The 20,559-nt window shown below is 49.4% G+C and overlaps 1 protein-coding gene across 5 annotated transcripts in view; it reads left to right on the top strand.

Moving 5' to 3' along the window:
- The window catches only part of CGNL1 (cingulin like 1), a 172,859-nt gene extending 157,024 nt beyond the window's left edge, over nt 1-15,835 (top strand). For all 5 annotated transcript variants that reach the window (XM_069596401.1, XM_069596397.1, XM_069596398.1 and 2 more), the window contains 5 exons: nt 9,081-9,164; nt 10,119-10,243; nt 11,141-11,249; nt 11,636-11,799; nt 12,857-15,835. In XM_069596401.1, coding sequence (XP_069452502.1) covers nt 9,081-9,164; nt 10,119-10,243; nt 11,141-11,249; nt 11,636-11,799; nt 12,857-12,992 — 618 coding nt within the window. In that variant the 3' untranslated portion in view covers nt 12,993-15,835. The remainder of the gene's footprint in view (nt 1-9,080; nt 9,165-10,118; nt 10,244-11,140; nt 11,250-11,635; nt 11,800-12,856) is intronic.
- Nucleotides 15,836-20,559: the final 4,724 nt, after the last annotated feature.

Raw genomic sequence — 20,559 nt, 5'->3', positions numbered from 1 at the left:
AAGTGTCCCCTAAAGAACAGGAAATGGTGCCTGTCTGTTGTCTCCAGCCTGACTTACAGCATTGGCTCTGGACGCTCCGCAACAGCCCTGAAACAGGAAGGTCTGGGGAACTTTGTTTTGGAACTTGGTCTCCTTAAAATTAAAAAGTCAAAGATTGAACTTCTTCCCTCTACTTAATCTCTGTCTGCTCACAAGTGCCTCTTCTAAATCTTTGCTTCATCTGAACATCTCCTGTTATTTTTCCTCATCTTAGTTATAGGGCTTAAGTGGAAAAGCTACAAAGAGATTTTCCCAGCAATTATAGTGAGTGGCCTACCCCATTTATGTTGTGGCTGTCTGAGCGCAGGTTGGAAAAGAGTTTCCAGACACAGAGCATTTCAGAAGGGAATGAGTTTATTAAGAACAAAGAGCAGAGATAATAAGGGTGCTGCAAGCACAGTGGGCCAACTCCTAACAGGCCAGGGAGAGTCGATAGGACGCTGTTAGAGCAGTGTCGCCAGTGGATATAGCCTCAAGACAATTCCTGCTGGGAGGGTGGTACTAGGTGTTGGTTAAGGTGCCATAGGGCGAGTACTAGGGTGAGCATTTTTGCCTAATTTAGGGTCAGGAAGCCTGCTGGTGATGATCTGGGAGCTTTTGGCAATGGTTACAGATGGGCGCAGTCAGGTTCAAAGGTGACCTTGGTTCTGGGCTTCACTTCTGTGGCCTTGGGGCAGGACTCCAGAATTTGCAGAATCTTTGATCTGACAATGACCTCCCCGGTTCATTTCCCCAGACTTTCTGTGTAATAGACAGAGAGGCAAGGCCCAGAGTTACCTGTGATCTAGCTAGGGCACATGGCTGACTCCTAAGCAGAGTTCTGTCTAGCAGTGTGGGCAGAATGGGATGGATGCCCACTATGTGCATAGCCCTGAGGCCAGGCTCCAGGGTTGTTGAGAGTAGCCTCTATCCTTGAGGTGCTGGGGTTTGAGGAGGAGAAGCATGCCTAAACAGTGGGAAATCATCAAGAAAAAGGAGCAGATAACTATATGCCAAGGGAAGGGGCCAGGCAGTGAAGGAGGAAAGACCGTCATAGCACAGGTGACTGTGGGAGTTCTTAGAGGAAGGCTGCCCAAGACCTGGCTTTGAAGATACAGTAGGTTTTGGACAAACTACCAAAGGAATGGGAAGTGAATCCTAGATAGAATGGAGTGGATGAGTAAAGATTGAGGGGGAGGATCTGTTTCGAGGGGCACCAAATGGACTGCTGTGTTTGGTTAGGTTTCCAGTTTCCGTAAGGCAATAACAGGAGAGGCAGCTTGAAGGATTTGAAAGGACTGCATATCCTGAAGGCAGAGGGGAGCCTTGGAAGGTTGTTGAGCAGAACAGTGAAGCACACAGCGTGTGCTCCAAGCGGAGGGGAGGATGGGCAGGAGCCTCAACTGATTGCAGAAGCCTCAACTGGGCTGTTCCCAGGGACGGAGGACAGGAGGGGGGGCTGTGAGACCAAACATTCTGTCCTTCTCATCTTTTTGTTTGCAGTTTCTCATGCTTACATCTGATGCTCAGTAAATGCTGCCAACGTTATTTGTAAGTTCCCAGGCCTTCTGAAGCCTTCCTTTTCAATACGTGCTCAGGATATTCTTAAAGTTGAAGGAAATTTGAATACAATAGTGGGTGCTTTACTGGTTTTGGGTTTGTTTAAATCCAGAAAAATCTCTTTTCCTCTCCTTCCTCCAAAACCTTGTTTCTGTTTATGACATTTTCCATCCTTATTGAGGGTTCCTCGGGTGCTGGGCACTGAGCCTAGGACTTGCATGCTTTCTGTTGTTTTCAGGGCTTTCAAGGTTAAGTGGCTGCATAGGCACTTGAGACCTTTAAAAAGGTGTGGAGCCACGACTTGATTTCAAAGCCCACTACCTCCCACCTGTTGCCATCATCCTGGCAGTGGGTGGGTGAGGGTAGTATAGAAAAACCCCAAATGTTTGGGTCTCTATTCCCAAGTGAAAAATAACGCCACACTGTCTCTTAATATAAGTGAGGATTTATGTACACCTGCCCCTCTCCTGACTCTCCTGTGTCCAGAAATGAGATGGCCCAGCTTGGTGTTTTAAAGGTGACCCAGAGGCTGATGTTCTGGGTCCTCAGGCACTGCCGTGTGGTTACTGGTGGCTGAGGGCAGCAGTCAACAGTAGAGCGGGGCCTAAATAGAAAGGTGTTCTCTAGGCCTTGGAGGCCAAGATAACCCAGCCTAGTGGAAAGAGCATTTGTTCAACCCAAGTGGCCAGCAGGCAAGAGGGAGAGGACCAGCTCGAGGGCTGCCCTGTTGGCTTGGCAACTGCAGGATAACTCCTGGTAGATAAAGGCTTGGGCTTCTGCAGTCATGTTCGGGAACTTCCTGAGTGGCCAGCTCACACCTGCTGCTCCGTCTGCACCAGAGGGTTGCAGTCACTGGAATATGGGCCTGGGAAATACAGCTCCTTTGCAGTCAGTGAGTGAAAGATCAGAATGGGATTTCTTTCTTTCTTTTTTCCTTTAATTAAAATGATCCTGGTCTCAGAACTGCCTCCTACTGTAGAGGCTGCTCAAAAGCCCACTGTGTACAGTTGCTTAATAATAATTTTCCTTTCTCGTGATTATCATTTTTAGTACTAGGTAAGAGTATGTGTGCAGCAAGCCCTTTACAGCCCAAAGGTAAACACAGGTGATGGGGTTAAATATTATTATTAGCCATCATAAATGTCTCTGGCTTTTCATTAACCCAGAAGGCAGCTGCTTCTAATCCTGAGAGCTGGCTCAGGTCACGAGGGCCTCTGACACAAACCCATTGGAATCTGACACTGTTACTTCCGACCAACGTGATCAGGGTTTAGCTTTCTTCCAGTCCAGCTGTGATAAACTGTTGCCTTCAGCTCCTGTTCTGTTTTTGATTTCGCTGGGAAGTTTTTGTTCAGTGTATTTAATATGATTGAAGGGTAGACAGCACATGAAGCACTATGCTTATATAGAGAAATATTTTCCCAGCCTCTGATTCATTTCCCTGTTCCAAAGGAGGAAGCAGGCTAAGCCAGAGGGCATTTCTCTCTTTCTTTCTTCTTCTGTCTCTCTTTAATTGTTGCCAGTGTGGGCTTGGGGCTTACCCGGTGACATCGTAGTAAAGAATCTGCCTGCAGTGCAGGAGGGGCGAGTTCGATCCCTGGATTGGGAAGATCTCCTAGAGAAGGGAATAGCAACCCACTCCAATATTGTTGCCTGGAAAATTCCATGGACAGAGGAGCCTGGTGGGCTGCAGTCCATGGGGCTGCAAAGAGTTGGACATGACTGAGCAAAGAGCACAATGTGGGTTCAGGGTAGGAAGGATCTGATTTAGAATATTCAGGTCCTGCCCTGGTGATCACTGTAGTGAGGAGCGCGGCCAAAACACTTGTGGTTTGTGGTGGAGCCTGTCCTTGGGGGTGCTGTCTGTAACATCACGAGGAGTTCTGCATGTAAGGCTCCGCGTGGTATGTTTAGTTTAGAGTTTAGTGTCCGGTGCTTCTTTCTGAAGAACTGAAGGAAGCCTGTCATGCTTGCCAAAAGCCTTGATTTCCAAAAGATGGAAGGAAAATTGACTGTCTGGTGACAGTAACTGCTTCACAGCCTCAAATCTGTTCCTTCCTACTCTTCACTCTGATTTATTTTGCACTTTTATTTGAGTAGCCATCTTTTGAGGGGATGTCGTGGAGTCTGAATAATAGCTACTTTGCTTTTCCTTCGGAGAGTCACATTTGCCTGGGGGACTCCAGGGAGGTCTTGACCTGTGGGGAACCTCCAGGATGCTGGTTCCTGAGTGCCTATCTGTACCAGGAGGCCTTGTTTCCTGCAGTCCAGAATTTCCAGTCAGTAGCACAGAGGGAGCAAGACTTCGGCCAGTGGCTGCTGCTTGAAGTTGCGGCGTTTGTCCTGAAGCCCAGCCTGGGCCCGTGCTGTGGACCCCTCGGCAATCTTCCAATCACTCCTCGGCGCTTCCCTACCTCACACTGCGCGAGGTGCTTCTTCCTTTTAGGCTCCGAAGGACCCCACCCCATCCCCCAAACTCTTCCTTCTCCTAGGGACCCTTGCTTCACTGAGGGACCTGGTCCTACAGGCTTTTAACCGAAAACTGCTCCCACCTGGTCCTACAGGCTTTTAACCGAAAACTGCTCCCACCAGTCCTGAACCTCCCTCCTGGGAAATGGGGATTGTAATGTCTGCCTGTGAGGTCAGGGACTGTCTTTTTGTCATGATGTCCAGCCTGGATGAACAGGTGGACCCACCCCATCATTCCAAGACCACCCCTCCACCAGCTCACAACCATGTGTGTTCACAGATACACCTTCCCTCTCACCTTGATAGAGTGAGTCTTTTCTGGGGACACTCCCAAAGGTCTGGAGAGATGGGCTGGCTTCTGGAGCTGGAGGATGGAGGTGGGGCCTGAGCCACCCAGAACCCTACAGTGAGATGGGGGCCCCAAACATGCTTTCAGGATAGAGGCCAGCTCCAAGGGCCTTATAGGCCATCTTGTTTAGCTTCAGTGATTAGAAATGTGGAGTCCACATCCCAGAGGTGAGACGACCAAGGTCACATGTAGGTGGATGCAGAGCCAGGAGAGAAGCTGGGCCACTGCAGCCTGTCTGTGTAATCACTTCCCATTGCAGTGAAAGTTTAACCGTGTCCTCACTGAGGTCCTGGCCTCTGCCCAGCGGGCGTGAACAGAACAGTTTCCCCTCGGAGGCACATCACGGTCCCGTGGCCCAGCCGTGCTGACGACTTCCGTGGCGGTGTTGGCTGGTTCACAGCCTTGCTGGGGGCCAGGGGTGCTTGAGGCTGCATCCATTACCTGCGGACGTGGTGCTCAGAGAGCAATGACTGGAGTCTCCAGGTGTTCTCCACAGCATGTGATTTCCGAGTGCCCTGGGGCCAGGCAAGGGTCATGGGTCCGAGGGAGGCGTCTACGCACACTGACTGCTGACCTTTGTGTGGCTGGCATTTTTTTCCCCCCACTGCATTTGAGGATGCCCTAAGGAGACCAGGTGCCTCCGCGGCCTTGGTTTTATATGAGAGCAGTATCTAAACCCTAAGTCCGCTTGAAGCCTTTTCACTGCATTAGTCCGGAGAGACTGAGCAGGTGGGGTAGTAGGCTGTGAGTAGGCACTGCCTGGGTTCTTGGCCCTGCTCCTTCTGTTACACGGATGATGGCAGAGGACCTCCATGTGCTCTGCTATAAAGTTCTGAACCCCTGTGACTTAGAAGCCTGCTAGTCAAAAAATGCAAAAAATGTGACCTTTTGGACCCTGTGGGCAGGGTCCCAGTTTCCTGCAGTGGTACGAGCTCTCCACTCCCCGGTCCTGCCCGTCACCAGCCTCTGTCTTTCTTATCGCTCCGTCACCCACTCTGGGCCAGCTGTACCGCTCTGCTTGTTGTTCCCTGCATGCTCCGTGGTCGGAACAGAGGGAACTACAAGCCCAGCCTGTCATGGTGGCACCTCCCCTCATTATTCCCAGGACCCCCTGGTCTTGCCCTCCTGGTGGATGGCAGGGAAGAGATGTGCTTATCACTAGGGTGTTTGTACAGAAGGTGAAAATCCAAGTCAAAGCCAGGCAGAGTGGGGCTGTTACAGGTGCTCCCCAGCCCTCTGGAGACTCCTTTGTACACACCTCTTACCTGGGCCAACCTTAAGATGGAAAGTAAGAAAGTGTCAGTCGCTCATACATGGTCAATTCCTTGTGACCCCATCCCACCAGGCTCCTCTGTCCGTGAATTTTCCAGGCAAGAACACTGGAGTGGGTTGCATTTCTTTCTCTCCAGGGGATCTTCCCAACCCAGGGATCAAACCTGTGTCTCCCGCATTGGCAGGTAAATTCTTTACTGCTGAGCCACCAGGGAAGCCCTAAGAAGGAACAGTTCAGTTCAGTCGCTCAGTCGCGTCCGACTCTTTGTGACCCCATGGACTGCAGCACGTCAGGCTTCACTGTCCATCACCAACTCCTGGAGCTTGCTTAAATTCATGTCCATCGAGTTGGTGATGCCATCCAACCATCTCATCCTCTGTTGTCCCCTTCTCCTGCCCTCAGTCTTTCCCAGCATCAGGGTCTGTTCTGATGAGTCAGTTCTTCCCATTGGGTGGCCAAAGTATTGGAGTTTCAACTTCAGCATTAGTCCTTCCAATGAATATTCAGGACTGATTTCCTTTAGGATGGACTGGTTGGATCTCCTTGCAGTCCAAGGGACTCTCAAGAGTCTTCTCTAACACCACAGTTCAAAAGCATTAATTCTTCAGTGCTCAGCTTTCTTTATAGTCCAACTCTCATATCCATACATGACTACTGGAAAAACCATAGCTTTGACTAGACAGACCTTTGCTGACAAAGTAATGTCTCTACTTTTTAATATGCTGTCTAGGTTGGTCATAGCTTTTCTTGCAAGGAGCAAGTGTCTTTTAATTTCATGGCTGCAATCACCATCTGCATTGATTTTGGAGCTTGAAAAAATAAAATCTCTCACTGTTTCCATTGTTTCCCCATCTATTTCCCATGAAATGATGGGACCAGATGTCATGATCTTAGTTTTCTGAATGTTGAGTTTTAAGCCATCTTTTTCACTCTCCTCTTTCACATTCATCAAGAGGCTCTTTAGTTTTTCACTTTCTGCCATAAGGGTGGTGTCATCTGCATATCTTATATTTCTCCTGGCAATCTTGATTCCAGCTTGTGCTTCATCCAGCCCGGCATTTTGCATGATGTACTCTGAATATAAGTTAAATAAGCAGAGTAATAGTATAGCCTTGATGTACTCCTTTCCTGATTTGGAACCAGTCTGTTGTTTCATGTCCATTTTTAACTGTTGCTTCTTAACCTGCATACAGATTTCTCAGGAGGCAGGTCAGGTGGTCTGATACTCCCATCTTTTGAAGAATTTTCCCCAGTTTGTTGTGATCCACACAGCCAAAGGCTTTGGTGTAGTCAATAAAGCAGAAGTAGATGTTTTTCTGGAACCCTCTTGCTTTTTTGATGATCCAGCAGATGTTACCAATTTGATCTTTGGTTCCTCTGCCTTTTCTAAATCCAGCTTGAACATTTGGAAGTTCACGGTTCATGTATTCATGTACTGTTGAAGCCTGGCTTGGAGGATTTTGAGCATTACTTTGCTAGCATGTGAGATGAGTGCAATTGTGTGGTAGTTTGAACATTCTTTGGCATTGCCCTTCTTTGGGACTGGAATGAAAACTGACCTTTTCCAGTCCTGTGACCACTGCTGAGTTTTCCAAATTTGCTGGCATATTGAGTGCAGCACATTCACAGCATCATCTTTTAAGATTTGAAATAACTCAACTGGAATTCCATCTCCTCCACTGGCTTTGTTCTTAGCGATGCTTCCTAAGGCTCACTTGACTTTGCATTCCAGGATGTCTGGCTTTAGGTGAGTGATCACACTATCGTGATTATCCTGGTCATAAAGATCTTTTTTGTACAGTTCTTCTGTGTATTCTTGCCACCTCTTTTTAATGTCTTCTGCTTCTGTTAGGTCCATACCATTTCTTTCCTTTGTTGTGCCCATCTTTGCATGAAGTGTTGTTGCCTTTGTATTTCTGATTTTCTTGAAGAGATCTCTAGTCTTTCCCATTCTATTGTTTTCCTTTATTTCTTTGCATTGATCACTGAGGAAGGCTTTCTTATCTCTCCTTGCTGCTCTTTGGAACTCTGCATTCAAATGGGTATATCTTGCCTTTTCTCCTTTGCCTTGAACCTAAAGGCAAAGAAGGAACAGACAGTTTTATTTTCCTGGCTCACTTTCTTAGTTCTCTGGGCTTTCCCATTCCGCCCTCTGCTGGATGGTCCTGGGAAAAGACTACGGGGCCTCTGCTTCTGAAGAGCATTTTTCACTGTTGCTGAAGGCATTCTGGGGGTGGGGCATGGAGATACCCACAGGCAGCAATGGGATTTCTTACCAGATGCTGCTCTGTGAGGTTCATTTCCTATTAATATAGGAGAAATCCTCGGGAAGGCCTAGGCTTTGCTAGGGCACCTGGAGTGTTCTTGCTGACCTCTGATCCTGGCTTAAAAAGGGAGGAATCTTGCAGTGTCTGAGACATGCTGGCTATGGAAGCCTCTGCTGAAGCTTGAACTTGTAATGTAACAGTCAGGAGCTCCAGGCAATCCTGGCTCCCCGTTTCTGGTTGTGTTGATGCCTGGCAAGCTCGGTGACTGACTTGCCCCAGTTTGTCCGGAACTCCTCCAGTTTTAGCATTCAAAGTCACACGTCCTGAGCATATCCTCAGTCCTGGGCAAGCTGGGGCAGTTGATCACCACCCAAGTCGGTTAGCTTCTCCAAGCCCTGATGTCCTGAGCAGAGATGCTAGTATGTACGTCGTAGGGTTGTGCATATAACCTAGGAATATCATAGGATAAGTGCGCTTGGAGTGCTGAGCAGGGGTAGCAGCTCTCAAGGGCTGCTGTAACCAAGTACCGTAAAGTAGGTGGCCTGGAGCAACAAAAGTGTGTTTTCTTAAGTTCTGGAGGCCAGAAGTCTGAGGCCACGTTCCCTCCAGACCTGTAGGAGAGCACTTCCTTTCTTCCGGCATTTTGCAGATGAGCTTTGGTGCTCCTTGCCTTGTAGATGCCTCACTCCACCCTGTGTCTCTGTCTTTCCTCTGTGCATGTCTGTCTCTGCATTCAAATTTCCCCTTTTAACATGGACCTGGGTTATACTTGATTAGAGGTCACCCTAATGACCTCAGTTTTTAACTTGATTACTTCTGTGAAGATCGTACTTCTAACTAAGGTTGCATCTGTGGTTCTTGGGGTTAGGACTTTAATATATCTTTTTTGGAGGGGACACAATTCAACCTATAATGGCAGGGTTAACTGTAACTATTATTGTTATTTCTATCATTATCATTGCAATCATTGAGAACTCAAGAATATCTAAAAAACAGCTCCAGTATTTAAGAGGAGAAGATAGGGGACCCCTGTCACGAAAAAGAGCTGACCTGGTTGTTGGAATTCATACCTGGGAACCATTTCAGCACAAAGGCTACAGGAACCACCCTGCTGACCTCTGGGCTTTTGCTCTCCGTGGTGCAGATGGAGCAGATGCGGAATGAGCTGCTTCAGGAGCGAGCCATGAAGCAAGACTTGGAGTGTGACAAGATTTCTCTGGAGAGACAGGTGAGAGCAGCTGGCCCCACGAGCCTCCTCGTGGCTTTGGACTAGAGCCCCGTGGCTGAGCCTTCTTTGCACAACACGCCCAAGAACTCTGGAGCATAACTCATTTGAGAGGTAGAGGTTTTTCTAAGGCCTTTTCCAGAAAGGTTATTCCCAGTAATTTTATTTTTTTATTTTTATTTTTTTTCCCAGTAATTTTAAATGTGCTTGTAAGTTTAGCAGCTGCAGAGAAGTAGAATTGCAAGTGTTGTTTTCTAGATCCTGAAGAAGGCTAAATCAAATGAAAAGAGAAAAATAAAGTGTTGAGACTTCCCTGGCAGTCCAGTGGCTAAGATGCCTCACTGCCAGTGCAAGGGCGCCAGGTTTGATGCCTGGTTAGGGAACTAGATCCTGTATGCTGGAACTAAGAGTTTGCATGCCACAGCTAAAGAGCAAAGATCCTGCGTATTGCAACTAAACTAAGACTTGTTGTAGCCAAATAAATTTTAAAAGCCAAAAACCAGTGTCCTTTTTTTGTCCAAAAAACAAAAACCACATCCAATGCACGTGTTGGTAACAAATCTTACATGAGTCATTGTGTCTTTAACATGCCATTCATGTAAGGTCTTCACTGAATATGACATATGATATTTTTGAAGGAGCCTATTTCTCTTGTTCCATACCAATAGGTTTATAAAAGGCCAAGGTCAGGATCATTTGTCTGTTATCCAGGAGTCTTAGGACATGCCAGAGATTTCACTCAGGCTTATAAGGAATGTGATAGAACCCCTTCTTTCGGCTTGTCAGGACATGAGTGCAAATCTTTTTCCTGGAAACATCCCCAGGTCTTCCAGCACCACTCATCTGAAGATGAAAAACAGGCTTACCCCAATCACTGACCACACACTTGCCCGCCCTCTGCTCCATGCAGAGGGTGTGGTAGACACAGCCCCTCATGGTCTCCCCGTCTGATTCCAGAACAAGGACTTAAAGAGCCGGATTATCCACCTGGAAGGTTCCTACAGGTCCAGCAAAGAGGGCCTGGTGGTGCAGATGGAGGCCAGGATCGCAGAGCTGGAGGACCGTCTGGAGAGTGAGGAGAGGTGAGCCGGCTCCAGCCCTGGTGCACAGGCCCTGCTGGGCGCTGGGCATCACGTTTCAGAGTGTTTTACCCCTGTGTCTCTGCCCATCCTCCTAAGCCTGTGAGGAAGGCAGGGCAAATACAGCCGTGCTGGAAAATAGTTTCCATTTTGTAGATGAGAAAATTGAGGCCCACCAAGTAAGTCACTTGAGGAAGGTAGCCTGGAGGGATATTGTTGCAGCAGGACTAAGACCTGGGACCCCCGCCGCTCAGCTCTTGGTTGTTCCTTTCTCCCCGCCTTAAATAAGGCAGGCTGCCTCGTTAGTCAATGAGTGAGAGCTGAATTAGATGAAAGGGGGCTGACTGTGCTCAAGGGGCTGGGTGTATCCGAGCAGAGGCCAAGTGGCCGTCTGCCAGAGCTGGCCACAGGAACGACCACACCCTCTCTTGCCCCATGATCTTCTGCAGCTTGTCCTTGGACCAGGGCCCAAGGGCCAGCTCCTCAACTCTTACTAACGGCCCCTCACCTTCCTAGGAGTTGTGTGTGTCTCTGTGTGTATGTGTGTGTAGAGCACTTTACATTATCCAATTTCAGTGAGACTTCAGGGACTGGGTCAGGGCAGTACACCCCAAACACTGACAGCCTCGCAGTCTGTGAATCTCTGCCTTACCAAGTGAAGCCTGGTACTGGGAGAACTCAGGGCAGGTCTGACCCCAGCTCAGCCTCTCTCGGGCTCTGCAGCCTCAGGCAGTCACTCCCCTCTCAGAGCCCCTGTTGCCTCATCTGTCCATTGTGCAGCGCTTTCCTCCTGTACGTTGTGAGTCTCCCTCACCCTAACTAAGCCCACGTCTACCACGCAGCCGGGGGCTGGCTGTCTGTGGGACTGGGACGAGACTGTCTTCTGTTCTGCCCTTCCAGGGACCGGGCCAGCCTCCAACTGAGCAACCGCCGGCTGGAGCGGAAGGTGAAGGAGCTGGTGATGCAGGTGGACGATGAGCACCTGTCACTGACTGATCAGAAGGACCAGGTGGGGGACCCTCTGCGAATTCTTTTGAGATTTAATGTGGGCTGGGGAAGCCAGACAGAGGGGAGGGCTCAGAGGATGGACAAGTGGTGAAGCTGAGTGGACCGAGTCTTCTCTTTCCACTCCACCCCTTACGGCATGGAATGGGGCCTTTAAAGCCCACTTCAGCAAACTTCAGACCCTGAACTTGGCTTTGAAAAAGTAGGATTTTCTGTCTTAGAGTCTTGCCTCCACTTTCGCATGAGGCCTGTTTCCCACTTTGCCGTATCTTATCGCTTGAAGAGAAGGGGTCCGGACCACTGGCCTTTTCTTGCTGCGCTGGGCGACCTGCTGGCTCACAGCCTGCCCTTCCCCTGACTCTGCCCACCCCCCCCCCCCAACCCTTGCAGTTGAGCTTGCGCTTGAAGGCAATGAAGCGACAGGTGGAGGAGGCCGAGGAGGAAATCGACAGGCTGGAAAGTTCAAAGAAGAAGCTACAGAGGGAGCTGGAGGAGCAGATGGACGTGAATGAGCAGCTGCAGGGCCAGCTCAACTCCATGAAGAAGGACTTGAGGTGGGCCAGTGTGTCGATGCCCCCAGGGGCTGTGACAGCCCCGGTGTTTGAGGGGAGCACGAGGCCTTCGGAGCCTCTCCTGTCATCTCCGGCCACCGCGGCCACTTTGGGGTCATCCTGTCCTAGAGATGCCAGTGGCTGCATCCACTCCATTCGCCCCATGCACTCAGTAGGCATCACATGTGTCATCCTCATACCATTGCCCGGTGTCAGCAGGCAGGTGTTATCCTTGCCGTCCGAAAATGGAAACGGAGGCTCAGAACAGGTCAGACTGGCTCACACCACCCTGTAGAGAGGAGTTCCTGGGCCAGCCCTTAGGTTGCTTGGGTTAGGGAGAAAGGAGATGAAGCTGTGGGTTCCTGTTCTCAGGACTAGGATATCCCAAGCCTGGTTTCTGGAAAGAGCTGCTCTCTTAAGCTCCCTGGGCACAGCAGAAGGATAGGGGTTTAATGGGGAGTGGGGGAACATTGCTTTCCTTGCCTCAGGGTCACAGCTTAGGGCATTGGAGTGAGGGGTGAGTTTATGTTCATCCTCGTTCATAAAGCTGGGCTTTTCCTGGAGGCTGATGGTGACCGGAGGCTTCTTGCTAGCTGCCCAGGCACTTCTCTCATAAATGCACAGAAGAGCCTGTTGAGAATCCTGTAAACACGGCATGTCTATCAAGAATCCAGCCCCATGTTGGCATTAGGAGGCAATTAGGGGGCACCAAAAACCTTAATCAAAATGCAGTATTAAAAAAATTGGTGCAAACTATCCGTGGTGCACAGGATGATAAAATTTAACATTAAGATGGAATTTACAGTTGGACCCTGCCAAGCCACGTGGGAGCTTGAGGCAGGAGGGAAAATCAGGACTACTGACCTTGACCCAGCCCTGCCCAGCTCTCTGTCAGCAACAGCCTCCCGTGCCACCAGGTGGGCAGTTTGCTCCCTGTTGCTGTACATGCTCATGTGCCACCCATTGGGGTGGAGAGACAGGCACCTTGAACCCCTTCACCTCTAGATCTGAAGTGAGCCTCAGTCCAGAGCCAGGAAACATGCCTCCTGTTGTTTTACAGACTTAAGAAGCTGCCAAGCAAAGTGCTGGATGATGTGGACGACGACGACGACCTCAGCACGGATGGGGGGAGCCTCTATGAGGCGCCACTGAGCTACACCTTCCCCAAGGACAGCACCGTCATCAGCCAGATCTGAGCCCACTTCCAGGGGCTGCAGTGGGAGGCGTGAGAGGGAGCGCCATCGCCTCCTCTTTGCAGACCAGGCTTCTCCTCTTGACATCACGTTGTCCTAGGATCTCTGTGGTAGCACAGCTCTGGTGGCTTGGGCAGCAGCTCTTGCAGGGTATGCGTTGCGATGCCCGCGGCCACTTGGCAGGATGGAGCCCCACTCTGCACAGCTGTCTGCCACGCCATCTGCATTACTGATCCTCCCCCACGTCCCCCTGTCAAGAGAAAGGGTCCAAAGGCTGGTTCCTATTCAGTAGCCCTGTTTTGGGGAGAGGATGATGTGTAGACTGTACATATTTTAAATCAGACCTTCTCCTAGACTGCTGCTGTTCCATTTTGGAATGTTGCAGAGGTTTCATGGGGTGGCTTGTTTGTAAAGTTCACATGTGTCTATTGAGTATTATTTTAAAAAATACAAAGCTAGATTTTTAAATATTATGGAGCCAGAGGCAAGAAGGAGAAGGTAGAATAAAGACCACTCTGGACCTCAGAGTTGGAAAAAGGAATTGTTGAGGGGATGAGGGACAGTTAATCCTGAGAAAAGAAGTTCAGGTGGTCTTAGTGAAGAACTCCCTGAACGAAGGAGGGGAGGGTAAGTCTGAGGTTACTTGCATCTGTGGTCCTTGGTTGCTTATTTTATCTAGAATTTTGTTATGATTTCTGAACCACACTGAGTTGATTCCGGTCACTAACAGCAATTTCTTTTGCGCAGGTAGAGTGGGGAGACTTGTATGTAAGGTTTTTCCACAAATGATGTGGTTTCTGGAGGCTGGAGCCTTCCTCTCATTTCTTATTGGTTCCTTCCTTCCCCTTCCCAGAGAAGGTCTGAGGCCCCTGGACCAGATGTTGGTGGGTGGGCACTGGGCGGGTTTGGGGAGCAGGTTCATGGACTTAGACTTGAGGAAGAGGCAGGTGATGTGCAGGCAGGTGATGGGGAAGGAGGAAAGGAGGGGAGATGAGCAGGTGTGTAGGGGTGTAGGTAGGAAGGAGGAGGAGAAGTTCTTGAAAGCCGGGGGATGTGTAGAGAAGAGGTGGGTTGAGCAGGATCCCAGGTTTATGTCAGGAGAGGGAGAGAAGCAGAAGTGAGAGAAATGTCTGTACAAACTGGAAGAATCCTTCCCACTTCTGGGACGAGGGATAGGGGCCAACCGAAGCAGGGATAACTGGGACTGGGTGAGGTCTGGGTGAGGCCAGGTCCCTGGGATGGAATTTTAGGAAGGCATTGGGAGCCTGCAGGGTTTTCGGCACTTCCTCCTGGGCTTCCTGTGGCGGTCCCCAGGCACACGCAGCGGCCAGGTCCAATCACAGCTGGTCAGGCCCATGGCCAGGGAGGGTACCCTGCAAGTCGTATGCGTGTGAGTGTTCGGCTGCCTCACAGTGTCTCGACGCATCCTAGAACGTGAGAAGCGTGTGGCCCCGGCACGCCCTGACAGGTGCCGTGGGGGGAAGGAGGGAGCAAGGGGCTCTCAGTGCCCTGCCGAGCCCAGGTCACAGAGCCCAGGCATCAGGATTCAGAGTGGTCACCCCCATGCGAGGGTAGGTGTCATCACCCCCTGTGGGTGAGGCCCCCAGAGCAGAAGCGCGAAGCCTTCCTCCAGCTCTGCCTCTTGCCTCTGCTTACTTATCTGGAGTATGGAGACATGCCTCCCTTTAACCATTCATTCATTTAGCAGATACTTACTGGACACCCATGGTACCCCAGCCTCTGGCACTGGGAACACAGCAGGGAATACAGAGGCTCACAGTCCCTACCTTCCTGGAGTGCTGTCATGGGGAGGGCTACAGACAGCAGCCACGCTGATGAACACAGCAGAGCCTCTCCGGACGCGCCCCAGGGCCGCTCCATCCTCTGGGGCCGCAGCAAGCCTGTGGTGGGTGGACTGGCTCATTGGGACCCGGAGCAGTCCTTCAACTCTCGCACGGCGTGAGTTCCCCGCTGCTTCCACCGCTGTTAGGTATTTGCCAAGAAGCCTGCCCAGCAGTGTTCCCACTCCTCATTCCTACAGATTGGAGATGGAAAAGGTTGGGGCCCAAGAACCTTGGGAGCCCGTCAGCTTGTGTCTTGGTTTGTGAGGAAGTTACTGCCTCTCATTCTGGCCAGTTCCTTCCGGTAGCCACGAGGCAGTCTGCAAGAAGCACACTGTCTGTGAAAAGAGAACAGAGTTCACCATTCGGAAGTCCTGCATCTTTACCCTAGAGGTGAGACACTACCCATGTCGACCAGCTCGCCCTTCTGCACTGTGACAGGGCTGGCGGGGAGCCGGATGCTTGCAGGATGCTGAGCTGGAAGGAGCACCAGCCTCGGAGCTGAGACAGATGTCTTCAAGTCCCGGCTCATCTTAGCCCAGTGACCTTGATGGGATGACCTCGAGACATTCAGAGATGTTCAGAGCAACAAGCTATGCAGGATGAATTGAGGACCAGGGCTCAAGGTCCTTGCCAACTCTGGCATGCTATCGTTCTTTGATTTTATGTACACATATATGTTTTTTTCTGTCTGTTAAGAACTAACTCAAGAATATTTCCTTTAGCTAGTTTAAAAAGAAAAAAAAATATTTTATTTAATAAACAAGTTTGTGGCCAAATGCTGTGCTGAGGAGACAATCATCGTATAGCTTTATAATTTTCTTCCTGCTTCTGAGTGTCATCCGACGATGCCGATAGGCTTATTGGGTTGGGTTTCTGCTTGCGGGTCTGGTTTGATTGCCTTGGTTTGTCACACAGAGGAAATTATCTTGGCAGCTGCCTCCTGTAGGTGAACTCCTGGAGAAAGTGAGTTTGCCTTTCAATAAACGATATCGCCCAACAGGAGTCTTGACTCTGTTATTTTGACTCCCTTGTTTTCTCCAGATCTTGGCTCCCTATCGGCCAAGAATAGCCCAGCTGAATGGCTGGAAAGTACTCAAGGTAGAGGAACTTGGGGCATTCCAGGCAGGGAGTTGGGTGGGAGGGGGTGAGAGGGGAACACGGAGGATTAAATGTACCCGGATTGCTGTGATGGTCTGAAAAATCCAGATGGCCCAGTTCCAGAAAATGGCACAAGAGGAAGTGTGTTGATAACTGAGGATGAACAGGCACCCGCTGTTTATTCCTCGTTCCTGAACTGTGGTAGGTTCTTCTGCAATCGCTGTGTGTACATCATCTCACTTGATCTACAGCAGGCTGACAGCCCTTTTATATGAAACGAGTCACTTCTGCGTGGAAGGGACCTACACTGCGTTCCTCTGCTCTCAGAGCTGTGCTCTGCCCTGTCCTCTGGAGGCTGAGCCCTGCAGGCCAGGGGGCTCCCCCCCGGGGGTCAGCTGGGGGAAGCAAGTGAGGTCAGTGTTGCTGTGCTTGTCACTCCCTCCTCCGTGCAGCGTTTCTGGCTGTGGTGCCTGTTGGGTGGCTGTACCTCCTCCAGTTCCCAAAGTGACCAGGGCTTCCCGATGCTGTTCCTCGGGGCCCTTCAGCAGGCCTGGCAGGTTCTCCTGGCACTGCTTCCCCCGGTGGAGTTTCTTCAATAAACCCTTTGTGCCGTCACAGGCAACTGCTGCTTCCTGCCCAGAGCTGTGCCCACTGCCCCCTCAGCACCCCCAGTGATGCCTGCCCATCCACCTATCCTGAAGCCCTTGACTCTCTCTGTTCTAACTAAACAGAGCATCTCAGATATTAATGGGGATTTCTAATTTTAAAAAGTCCTTGAAGTTTTTGCATAAATTGTTTGCCTTTTTTTTTTCAGTATCAGAATTATTGAGGTATAATTTTGTCATTTACAGGTAGGTAAAAGACACCCTTTTGGCACTAGTTGCTTTTGAAACTCTAATCTCTTTGGCCTCTCTGCTAGGGTCCTCCTGGTGGGAATAAGAGACCCTGAGAGGTTGCCTGTTAGGTTTGGCCTATGGGAGGGCTGTGTGTGACTCAGGACCTCAGAGCCAAACAGAGTAAGTCCTTTTGGGCTTGCAGCTCCTTCCCCCACATTCTCAACATTCCTTCTTTCCAACTTGTGGATGGCTACAGCGGTTCTGTCTTTAGGAAGAAGGTCATCAACCAGAAAGCTTTCTGCTCTAAACTTTGAAAGAACAGGAGAAAATGCCTCGACAGCAAGTTCCAATCAGCAGCCAAACAGCCCCGAGTCCAGAAATTCCAGGCTTGGTGGAGGGATCAGCAGACGTGTTCTGCTCTCAGACCTGCACTGAAAATCATGGTGGGCATGCATATGTATGACCTGAGGCCTGGCCTATCTCAGCAGCAGACGCACGGGCTGAGTGTGTGCCCCATGCTGGCTTCATTAAAGCTGGAAAGACTGGCAGTGCCCTTCCAAGAGACATTCAACAAGAATACCTATTCTATTTCTTCTTAAAGAAAGTAGGGAAAACCATTAGACCATTCCGGTATGACCTAAATCAAATCCCTTATGATTATACAGTGGAAGTGAGAAATAAATTTAAGGGACTAGATCTGATAGAGTGCCTGATGAACGATGGACGGAGGTTCGTGACATTGTACAGGAGATGGAGCAAGACCATCCCCATGGAAAAGAAATGCGAAAAAGCAAAATGGCTGCCTGGGGAGGCCTTATGAATAGCTGTGAAAAGAAGAGAAGTGAAAAGCAAAGGAGAAAAGGAAAGATAAAAGCATCTGAATGCAGAGTTCCAAAGAATAGCAAGAACAGTTAAAGCCTTCCTCAGTGATCAATGCAAAGAAATAGAGGAAAACAACAGAATGGGAAAGACTAGAGATCTCTTCAAAAAAATTAGAGATACCAAGGGAACATTTCACGCAAAGATGGGCTCGATAAAGGACAGAAATGGTATGGACCTAACAGAAGCATAAGATATTAAGAAGAGTTGGCAAGAATACACAGAAGAACTGTAAGATCTTCATGACCCAGATAATCACGATGGTGTGATCACTCATCTAGAGCCAGACATCCTGGAATGTGAAGTCAAGTGGGCCTTAGAAAGCATCACTACGAACAAAGCTAGTGGAGGTGATGGAATTCCAGTGGAGCTCTTTCAAATCCTGAAAGATGATGCTGTGAAAGTGCTGCACTCAATATGCCAACAAATTTGGAAAACTCAGCAGTGCCCACAGGACTGGAAAAGGTCAGTTTTCATTCCAATTCCAAAGAAAGGCAATGTCAAAGAATGCTCAAACTACTGTACAATTGCACTCATCTGACACGCTAGTAAAGTAAAGCTCAAAATTCTCCAAGCCAGGCTTCAGCAGTACGTGAACCATGAACTTCCAGATGTTCAAGCTGGTTTTAGAAAAGGCAGAGGAACCAGAGATCAAATTGCCAACATCTGCTGGATCATCAAAAAAGCAAGAGAGTTTCAGAAAAACATCTATTTCTGCTTTCTTGACTACGCCAAAGCCTTTGACTGTGTGGATCACAATCAACTGTGGAAAATTCTGAAAGAGATGGGAATACCAGACCACCTTACTTGCCTCTTGAGAAACCTATATGCAGGTCAGGAAGCAACAGTTAGACCTGGACATGGACCAACAGACTGGTTCCAAATAGGAAAAGGAGTATATCAAGGCTGTATATTGTCACCCTGCTTATTTAACTTATATGCAGAGTACATCATGAGAAATGCTGGGCTGGAAGAAGCACAAGCTGGAATCAAGATTGCCAGGAGAAATATCAATAACCTCAGATATGCAGATGACACCACCCTTATGGCAGAAAGTGAAGAGGAACTCAAAAGCCTCTTGATGAAAGTGAAAGAGGAGAGTGAAAAAGTTGGCTTAAAGCTCAACATTCAGAAAACGAAGATCATGGCATCTGGTCCCATCACTTCATGGGAAATAGATGGGGAAACAGTGGAAACAATGTCAGACTTTATTTTTTGGGGCTCCAAAATCACTGCAGATGGTGACTGCAGCCGTGAAATTAAAAGACGCTTACTCCTTGGAACGAAAGTTATGACCAACCTAGATAGTATACTCAAAAGCAGAGACATTACTTTGCCAGCAAAGGTCCATCTAGTCAAGGCTATGGTTTTTCCTGTGGTCATGTATGGATGTGGGAGTTGGACTGTGAAGAAAGCTGAGTGTTGAAGAATTAATGCTTTTGAAGTGTGGTGTTGGGGAAGACTCTTGAGAGTCCCTTGGACTGCAAGGAGATCCAACCAGTCCATTCTGAAGGAGATCAGCCCTGGGTGTTCTTTGGAAGGACTGATGCTAAAGCTGAAACTCCAGTACTTTGGCCACCTCATGGGAAGAGTTGACTCATTGGAAAAGATTCTGATATTGGGAGGGATTGGGGGCAGGAGGAGAAGGGGATGACCAAGGATGAGATGGCTGGATGGCATCACTGACTGGATGGACATGAGTCTGGGTGAACTCCGGGAGATGGTGATGGACAGGGAGGCCTGGCGTGCTGCGATTCATGGGGTCGCGAAGAGTTGGACATGACTGAGCAACTGAACTGACCTGAACCCATTCTGTGAGGGAAGTTTGCAAGTTTCCTACCCTGAGCAATCTCACTGAATCTCACAACAGATTGTCAACAACTCCTCCCAGATGGGGAGCATGGTTCGAGAGGTTTTCTGGGTAAACAAACGTTTTTATGAGAAAAGCCAAAGTGTTGGCAGGGAAGGGATCTGAGGCTTGCGGTGCTGGGCATTTTCCCATAGGTCGCAGGACCTGCCAGTGTGGGCTAGGTGCTGCTGCAGATACAAGGGCTAAGGTACAGTCTAGGACCTTTACGTGCTTCCAGTTTGAATACAAAATGATTTATTAATGTAAGTGGACATTAGATACAAATATTAAGTCCTTTGTAAATGTATGGAACACCAAATTTGTGTTCTCTTGGGCTTTGCCAGCCCTTCTCTCTAGTTAGTTCTGCCATTTCCCTCTGGTTTTCCACATAAAATTCTATAGCTCAGTGTATTCAGCACTTACCTGCCATGTACTGGGTAAACCCTTTACGTTTATTGACTCGTTGGTCCTTCTGACCACCTCCTGAGCAGGTGCTTGTGACAAGTGAGGCAGCCCCGACAGAGGGAGTCACTGACCTCAACCAGGGCGCAGGGGGCTGGTGGAAGAGCTGGGAGTGGAGTCTGAGTGTGTGTTGACTGCACATTCGCTGCTAGCAAGCTCTGATGCCTCCCACCCACACCCCCCCTCCCTGGAGGACAAAGATCTTCCATGTGTTCCTGGGTTAGGGTCTCCTGAGGCCTCTTGATCCTCCTCTTTCAGATCTGCCCTTCGTTTGTGAGTCTGCGCAGCTCAGCAGCCTGCTGTCTGCCTCTACTCTGAGTGCTGCCATCAAAGGGCAATTTCTTTGAGAAATCAAAGTCAACCTCTGAAGCCACAGACTTGATGGATGAGGCTAGTCGCGGATCTCAGCTGCTCTGCTAGCAGCCTTCGGGGTACCGCTTCCTACTTTGGTCAGTGGATCTCTCGTTTTTGCCACTGATGGTTTTTTGGTGCTGTACTAACGTGACTTGTCTGGACCTGACCTGGTGGGGTGCTGGGGTGGTCATTGGGCCTCCCCACCATCACGCTGTGTGCAAGGTGGACTTGGGTAACACCAGAAAATC

This window comes from Ovis canadensis, chromosome 7 (assembly GCF_042477335.2).
Source record: "Ovis canadensis isolate MfBH-ARS-UI-01 breed Bighorn chromosome 7, ARS-UI_OviCan_v2, whole genome shotgun sequence".
In the NCBI taxonomy this organism is placed as follows: Eukaryota; Metazoa; Chordata; class Mammalia; order Artiodactyla; family Bovidae; genus Ovis; species Ovis canadensis.
Note: the sequence above shows the minus strand (reverse complement) of the source record. Positions and strands in the feature narration are given on the sequence as shown.